The sequence below is a fragment of the Arvicola amphibius genome, chromosome 15 (genome assembly GCF_903992535.2).
Source record: "Arvicola amphibius chromosome 15, mArvAmp1.2, whole genome shotgun sequence".
NCBI lineage: Eukaryota > Metazoa > Chordata > Mammalia > Rodentia > Cricetidae > Arvicola > Arvicola amphibius.
In genome coordinates this window covers 14,827,283-14,835,972 of record NC_052061.1, presented here as the reverse complement: position 1 = coordinate 14,835,972, position 8,690 = coordinate 14,827,283, and the positions used below count along the sequence as shown (strand labels likewise).

At 50.8% G+C, this 8,690-nt stretch overlaps 1 protein-coding gene across 2 annotated transcripts in view; it reads right to left on the bottom strand.

Annotated features, from left to right (window-relative positions):
* Nucleotides 1-296: 296 nt before the first annotated feature.
* Nacc1 (nucleus accumbens associated 1) overlaps nucleotides 297-8,690 on the bottom strand; it is an 18,267-nt gene continuing 9,873 nt past the window's right edge. For both annotated transcript variants that reach the window (XM_038312233.2, XM_038312234.2), the window contains exons 2-6: nucleotides 5,741-6,652; nucleotides 5,478-5,651; nucleotides 4,341-4,446; nucleotides 4,147-4,244; nucleotides 297-3,119 (exon numbers count right to left, since the gene is read on the bottom strand). In XM_038312233.2, the coding sequence (XP_038168161.1) occupies nucleotides 2,857-3,119; nucleotides 4,147-4,244; nucleotides 4,341-4,446; nucleotides 5,478-5,651; nucleotides 5,741-6,644 (1,545 nt within the window). In that variant the 5' untranslated portion in view covers nucleotides 6,645-6,652 and the 3' untranslated portion in view covers nucleotides 297-2,856. The remainder of the gene's footprint in view (nucleotides 3,120-4,146; nucleotides 4,245-4,340; nucleotides 4,447-5,477; nucleotides 5,652-5,740; nucleotides 6,653-8,690) is intronic.

Here is an 8,690-nt window from a genome sequence, read left to right as displayed (position 1 = left end):
TTAGACAGACTCTTGCCATGTAACTAAAGTCCCGATCCTCTGGTTTTCAATCCCCCTGGGTATGAGTCACCACTGTTTCCCCATGCTTCTTTGTTCTTGGGGCCTTTCTTGGGCCCTGGGACCCTGTGCCTTCTGCATGCTCCTGCCTATTTTCTAGTTACACTTGTGATCTCAGGCAAGACTGTAGTTTGGTGGCAGCCCAAGGATCTCAACATATGGTAGACTGTCAGAAGCCAGGTGTTTATGTGGATGGGTAGCCAGCATGTCACTCGCCAGTGAGCAGAGAACAGCAGGGCTGTTACAAAGGCGTCTTGTTTATTCTTATCAGCATCACTGACTCTCAGGGTTCACATTTCCCAACACCGCTCCTCTCCGTACAGTAGTTAATGTGCAATCTCACTTGTGGGCCTGGGAAGGGTAGGGGCTTGGCTCTGGGTGGGAAGGGCATTGGCACTTCACATGGGCCAGTGGGTGATGGCTGTCCCCATGAGAGGCGTGGATGGGTGGGAGGGTAGCCACTGGGTTTGCCCCTAGTTGTCTTTCCTGCTAGGTGGGTTACTTTTTCACTCTCCTGGGTGCTTGGGGTGGGAGCATGCAGCTCTCAGGAGGGCAGAGCAAGCAGCTGACCGCCAGAGGAGGGGCGCAGGGGTGGCTCCTGAGGTAAGGCACAACCCTGTCTTTGGCTCTCCTAGTGAGTAGTTTTCTCCCCTGCACCCCTGGCTTTATACCTCCCCCACCCCAAGCCCCGGGAGTCAGGGCCACCTCCTGAGGTGCTTGGAACCAATGGGCTCTGCTGCCCACTCTACAAGACCTCTCAGTCCCATGGAGCTGCCCCCTTACTAAGCTTGGGCAGGGAGCACAGCCTGCCCTCACCATGGCCAGGCTCAGCTGCTTGCCAAGTTTCCAGGAGATTGTGCTTTGGGATCTTCGCTGGGGGAGGTGGGACAACAGGCCAGGACAAGGGTAGAGGGAGGGGGGTATGACTAAGGTGCTTGTGCTTTAGCTAGGGGTGTCAACTCCCCTCCACTTGGTCACCCAGGGCTAAGGTACTGGGGGCCAAATCAGGACCCAACACCCCACCCTCACTATCAGATGTTAAGAGGGACCCTGGCAGATTAGAGGGTGCTGCTGGCCTGGAGGCAGGTCTCCAGATCTGACTCAAAAGGCTCCATCCCACCTTCTCCAATCCTGCAACTCCTTGCCTCTGAAGAGGCAGCTAGAATGCAGAGTTGGGGAGCGGGAGGAGGTCAGGGCTAGAACAGAACCAGTGAGATGGTGAAATGACAGTAATGAAGAGTAACAGAACCCTGTGCTCACATATTACACTCAGAAACCCAAGAGCTGGCTCCTGGAGAGTTAAGAGTGGAAAGGAACAGCCAGAGAAAGCTCCACAAGCCACCAACAATGATGTGGACCCTGCCCTGCCTCATCCCCCAGGAGCGGGCTCAGCCAACTGGGACCTGTGAACACCCTTAAACTGTAGTCCTGGGGGAGAGGAAGCTGGTTGGATCCACAGGAGTCCTGGGGCACTGGGAATGGGCCCCTGTGGAAACATGCACCCACATTCCACACACACACACATTCAGTTTTCCCTGCATCCTGCCTTCCACAGCCCAGGGACCCAGGGGACCTCAGACACATTCCCATTGATTTGAAAAATAAAAGGAAATCTTATACTTCAATATTTCATTCGCTAAAAAAATGTTTCAAAAAGTTATGTACAGGGGGTGGGGGCTGGGAGCCCTGCCCAGGGTCGGATGGGAGAAGGGCAGCAGCCTCCCAGCCTGCTCCCTGGTTCCGACCCTGGTCTTGCTGCCTCATGATCTTCATGTTTTTACAAGCAAACACTCTACGCACGCACACACGCATGCACGCACGCACACCCACAAATTCTGCCAGACTGGAAACCTGTCCTGAGACTCTCGTCTGCCCACAGGAGCACTGCTCTCTTAGAACCAGCCTCTTGGGCTGAGGGAACCCACAGAGGCAGAGCAGGGTGGGATTAAGAGGGGTACGATGGAGGCTGCTACAGAGGGTCAGTTTTAAAAATTTCTCTAAGCCTTTTGGGCTTGTTTCCTCATCTGCAAAGTAGACAGTCCCTCTTGGCCTCACCTACCCCAGCCCCAAGGTGCAGGGACAGACGAGAGGGACAGGAAGGCGCTTTTGGAGACATGGAAGCACTGGGGGTGGTGGTGGGAGGGGTTCTGAGAACCCCTGGGCCCATGGAGTCCCAAGCAGACACAGTGAGGGGCAGGCTCTTCTTGAGCTCTGCCCATCCCCTAGCCGGGCCTGGTGCTGGGAAATGCCTAAGAGGAAGGGGAACCAGGGCTCCCCATGAGTGTTGAGGAAGGTCACAGATCCCACCTGATGCCTGTCCTCTCTTGACCCAGCCCAGCTTGCTTTGGGGAAAAGGTGTGGGATGACAGGGAGGCAGAGAGGCTGGGAGCATGCAGCACCCCCTGCAGGTTCCGGGGACGACAGACAGTAGCTCGTGACTAAGGTGGTGGGGGTATGTGTGTGACAGGAGGGGGAGTGTGACATCCATGGGAGGGTCCTAGGCGGCTACTGGAGGACCTCCTCTGAGGGGGCTGTCTGTCTGTCTGGAAGCTGTAGTCTATGCCCATCATGTTCAGCTCTTTCTCACTGTCACTGAGAAAGCTGCTGTAGGTGCCGCCCTCTGCTAGGTGTGGTGGCTTGGCTTTGGTCAGCCAGCTACTGCATCCTGCTAGAGGGCATGGAGTACCTCCTCACAGGTCCTGAGGAGGGACAGACAGTAGATCGTGACCAGGTGGTAGGTGGGGGTATGTGATAGGAAGGGGTGTGTGACATCCTGTAAGGGGAGGGGTGTCACACATGTTACTGGAGAACCTCAGCCGAAGGGCCGGCCTCGCCATCGTGGCTGGCTGTCTCGAAGCTGTGTTCCATGCTCATCATGTCCGGCTCTATCTTGCCAGTGTCGTTGATGAAGCTGCTGTAGCTATCACCCTCCACCAGGTGCAGCGGCTTGGTCTTGGGCAGCCAGCTTTTACGTACCACTCGGCGGGCATTGGTGCACATGTCAGCTGCAATGGCGTTCATCTCGCTCTCCTTGAAGTTGGGGGCGAAGTTCTGGCAGTAGTCTGTGGGAGTAGAGCAGGCAGCTCGGGCCTAGACTCCTCCTATTAAGTCTCCCAGCTTCTATGAACGTCCAGTGGATACCACTAACTACACCAAACTCTGCTGCCCACCCACTTAGGGACATGTAGTGTTGTAAGATTCAGGGCCTGGGAGACTGCCAATGTAAACCTAGGCATCCCCTGACAAGTGGCTGCCACTGCCACAGACTTGCCCTTTGATAGGTTCTGGCTATCTCAATCTTCTCTTGACTACCATGGACCTGAGATCTTCCTCCTTGACAAAGGCACTCAGGTCCCTTCCACACTATATGCCAAATGTGAAGAAACCCCTATTTACAACCTCTTTCTCAATAAGCCACAAGAGGACCTCAGAAGCGCCCCCCCCCGCCCACTTTTCAATGTAGCTGTAGCCTCTTGAGTGCTAGTCAGAACAGCCCCCTCCCGACCTTTTGGTTTTTAAAGACAGTATTTCTCAGTATAGCGCTGGCTATCCTGGAACTCACTCTGTAGACCAGGCTGGCCTCAAACTCACAGAAATCCACCTGCCTCTGCCTCCTGATTGCTGGGGCTGCCACCCAGCCAGAACCATTCCAAGTTTTAAAATGTATCATTATTTGGATATGTGGCAGAGAACAACTTGTAGGAGGGCTGCAGGGGATCAAACTCAGCTTGTTCAATTGCTGAACCACCTCTTTGGCCCCAGACACCCCACCCCCTTTTCTGAACCAGGACCTATGTAGAGAGACCCTGTCTCAAAAAAATCCAAAATCAACCAACCAACCAAACCCAACCCCACCCATCCATCATGTCAAACATTAAAGGAAAAAACAAAAGCCCTCTGAACAGTGGTGGTCTTTAATCCCAGCACTTGGGAGGCAGAGGCAGGCAGATTTCTTGAGTTTGAGACAAGCCTGGTCTACAGAGCAAGTTCCAGGACAGTCAGGGCTACACAGAGAAACCCTGTCTTGAAAACCACAAAAAACCAAAACAAATCCCATCTGCCAACCCCAGGCCCCAGCAGAACACTCACACTTGACAGCATGGAGGACGCGACTGTCTAGCGGCTTGCGTCTGGGGTCATTGGTGGAAGAACGAATGCCAGTGCCACAGCTATTGGCCAGTGTGTTCCTGGAGGTAGGGTAGAGGTATGGAGGGCATCAGCGTTCTTGGTAGAGGTGTGAGAGAATTTGTTCCTCTACCTTGGGACTCTCGGGTATATCTTACCGGTCAAAGAAAGATGCCAGGAGCCTCCGCAGCAAGACCTTGTGCCTCGTGCCTGCACTGACGTGGCAATTCATGAGCTGTGCCCTTGTGATGTACACATTGGTGCCTAGTAAGAAAAGTCATATGATCTGGACCCAAATCTCAACTCACTTAGTCTGAACACCCAAGTGTGCCATAGGCGCTCTGAATACACCTAGGTAGTAGGTACAAACAAGATGGCAGAGGTCCAGAAAGACTCACACCCGTAGGTCCCTATTGCAGTGAGCCCCAAACTTCTGGCCCAGCCACACCCCTCTCCACTAGCTCCTATGACCCAAAAACCTACAAATTGGTCTTTGATGAGAAGCAAATCAATTTATCTCTCCTCCCTCTCCCTGCTCCTTTCTTTTTGGTTGAGACAGGGTCTTACTATGTAGCTCAGGCTGGCTTCAAACTCTGAGTCTAGGATCTCAGATGTATTCCACCTCCCCTTGGTACCACTCTTCTTACCCACCTCCCTTTGTGGTGCTGAGAGTAAAACTTGGATCTAGCTGGTAGTGCTGGCACACGCCTTTAATCTCAATACTTGAGAGGTAGAGGCAGGTGGATCTCTTTGAGTTCCAGACCAGCCTGGTGTACAGAGTAATAGCCAAGGCTACAGAGAAACCCTGTTTTTATTTAAAAAAAAAAAAAAAAAATCCAACAAAACTTGGGATCTCTCTAGCATGCTGGTTCTGTACACTGAGTCATACCCCACCTTAAACTCAATCTTTTTGACTCCTTTTTGAGACAAGGTCTCATGTATCCCAACTAGTCTCAAATTTGCTGTATAAACAGGGCCAACCATGATCGTTTGACTCTTCTGCCTTGACTTCTTGAGTGCTGAAATTATAAATGTATACCATCATGCCAAGTTCATGTAGTGCCTGGTATGGAATCTAGGGCTTTATGTATGCTAGGTAAGGAGTTCCCAGACCAAACCCATCTAATTCAACACTTCTCGTCTGGACAGCTGCTACCAACTGCTATCCAAATGGAAACCAAGGATGTCAACTGCCCTGGGACATACAGGTAGACGGCTAGTTTGTAATAACTGTGACATGAGACCAGAGGTTGCAGAGCCAAGGGATTGGAGGGACTGAAGTACAGTCAGCACACCTGTCACGAGCTCCAGCTTCTCAGAGGGGTCACCTTCATCATAGAGCTTTGGGTGGCAGCGGTTGCCAATCTGGTTGATAAGTTCAGCTGGAAGAGATGCCAGGTCTTGTCGCACCCGGATGCGACTTCGGGACTCGAGGACCACCTGCTCAGGGAGAGCTTCTACTTTCTCAGCTGTGGAAATAGGGGAGGGGCAAGTGTATTCATGTCACACACATACAGACAGACAGACACATACACACACACACACGGGTGGCACTCACCTGACTGACCAACGTTCAACATACTGTACATGGTGTACATATTGCAGATCTGACGGTACTGCTCATCTGTACCCTCTTCACCTGCATCTTCCTCTTCGTCCTCCTCATTGTGGTAGGAGCCAGGACTGTCACTGGTGTAAGCACTGGAGGTACCTGGGCTGGTCCGCTCTGACATGCTGGGTCCACTCACACATCCCCCCACTGCAACCACAGCCACTGCTGCTGTAGCTGTGGCCACTGAGACTGGCTGGGGCATCCGGTTTGGGGCCAAGTCTGGTGTGGAGAACTTGGCCATCTTGCGGCTGCCATTGTTGCTACCACTGCCTCCAGCCTCCTTCTGGCTGCTATCCCATAGCCTCTTGGCCATGGGTGTGCATTGTACGGAGTCCAACTCCTGTTCTGTCTTGACCCGTGACACAAGGGGCAGTGGCGTGCTACAGGCAGGCCAGCCCAGTGTCTGCGCTACAGGACTCTGAGGCTCTGAGGATGGGGCCTCCTCCGGGTGCAGGCCCTGGGAGTCGCAACTTGGAGAGCTAACTTTAAGGAAGAACTCGGTGCCCTTCTCCATGATCTCCTGGATCTGCAGGAAGCCGGCTGTGTAGATGAGCAGGAACTGGTCCCCCATGTTCATGCTCAGCCGGCCTGTATAGCAAAATGTGAGGATCTGCTGGAATGACTGTGGCTGCACGGCGGCTGGCAGTTCCACCACAGCACTGCGGCTGCTGTTGAATAGGTCCCGGAAGTAGGAGCTGCTGGCGGCGAGCACAGCACGGTGGGCCTTGAAGGCATGGCCCTTAACCACCACTGACACATCACAGTATAGTCCCTGCAGCCGCTGCTCATTGAGGCACTCAAGGATGCTGTTGCCAAAGTTTGGAATCTCCATCTGCAGGGTCTGCGCCATGGCAGCAGCTGCATGAGGACAGGAGACAGACACTGGACAGGTCAGAGGGCAGAAACCAACATATGCCCTGCCCTGCCTTGGCAACCTCCCTTCCTACATGGAGAGCTTGTGGGAGCCACAACATTCACATGGTAAAATCTGTGATATATCTAAGAATGTCAGTGCCACTTCCACTTCCTGTCCCCACACAGCCCTGCCTTTATGACATAGTCATCCCATGGGTATCTGCAGGGTCCTGACTGTTCGGGGGCACTACAGGCACTGGAGTCCACATCCACTCAAGCTCCTCTGCTTTCCAGCGCTGCTAAGCAAGTGCTCACCACTAAGCTTCTGGGTTTCATATTACTCAGCTGGCCTCAGAGTCTTGGTCCTCTTGCCTCTAAACCTGGGGTTACTGATGTGACTCCATATATTTTAAACGATCTCTAGAGGACTTGTAATACCTGGTTCAATATAAGCACTATGTAAGTACTTTCCATATTCAAAATACTTGTCTGTTGTAGACAAGTTTCCCGTTAGAGCTGACCTAGAACTCAGGGCACGCCTCCTGCCTCAGTCTGCAGATTGCCAGTATAATAGGTGTAAACCATCATACCTGGATTTCAAATGTTCTGGGCAGGGGCTGGAGATGGCTCATCACTTAAGAGCACTTTTATTCCTGCAGAGTTTGACTCCAAGCATCCATACAGTGGCTCATAACTATCTAAAATCCTAGTTCCAGGGGATCAACAGGCACACATATAGGCAAACATCCTTATACATAAAGTAAAAAGAACAAAAAAACCACACACACAAATAAACCACATTTAAAATGTTCAGGGCACTGCTGGGGATGGAATCCAGGGTTTTACATAAGCTGGGCACATGCTCTACCACTGAGTTTCACCATCAGAGAAACTCTTTCTGGATCTAAGGTTGGTTGAATGTGAGGATGTGGACTGGTACACTGGGAGCAGATGGTCAAGATCAGTCTCTTGCACAAGGGCGGACACAAGTACACTGCACCAACATTCTCACATCCTATTAAAAATGGCCACTGGTATGTCCACACCACTTTCTGCAGCCCAGAATATGACCCTTGGCACTCACTGATCATGCTGCTAGTCACCATGAAAACATATATTCAAACCATAATGCAAAACAGTTATCACCTCATACTTAAGGCTTGAAAGCAGAAACAAAGCAGGTAAAAGGCTGGGGTATGTGAACAAGGCTCTAAGTTCAGCCACTTCCATTCCTACTCTAAAATAAGGCAGGCAGTACCAAAGGTGAGAACTCTGAACTCTTATACAATCCGTTGAGAACATAATGTGGGGAAAGTACTTGGGAAAAGTCTCAAGATTCTTCATATGATAGGAAAAAGCCAGATTTTAGAAGGATCATATGACATATGATTCCATTTATATTAAATATCCAAAACAGGCAAATCCATTAAAACATAAAACAGATAGTTGCAAGGAGCTGAAAAAGAAGAAACGGGTTTGCTTAGAACAAAGGGAATGTGTGCTTATTCTTGGTGTAACCAACTATCACTTTAAGTTAACAATGAGCAGGGCTAGATGGCTCAGCAGTTAAGAGGATTGGCTACTCTTCCAGATGATTCTAGTTTAATTTCCAACACCCACATGGCAGCTCACAACTGTCTGTAACTCCAAGATCTAACACCTTCACACAGACATAGATGCAGGCAAAACACCAATGCACATAAAAATAAAAAATAACAGCCGGACAGCAGTGGCGCACACCTTTAATCTCAGCACTCAAGAGGCAGAGACAGATCTCTGTGAGTTCGAGGCCAGCCTGGTCTACAGAGCGAGTTCTAGGAGAGAGCTACAGAGAAACCCTGTCTCAAAATATCAAAAAAAGAAAAAAGTTAACAATCACTGTCTCAAAATATCAAAAGAAAAAACAAAAAAAAAAAAAAAAGAAAAGAAAAAAAGAAAAAAAAAGGTTAACAATCAATCATTGATAGATCCTTCCCTAATTCTGAATAGATGAAAGATCACTACAAAGCCAGGTGTAGTAGACCTAGCAATTCTGGAGGGC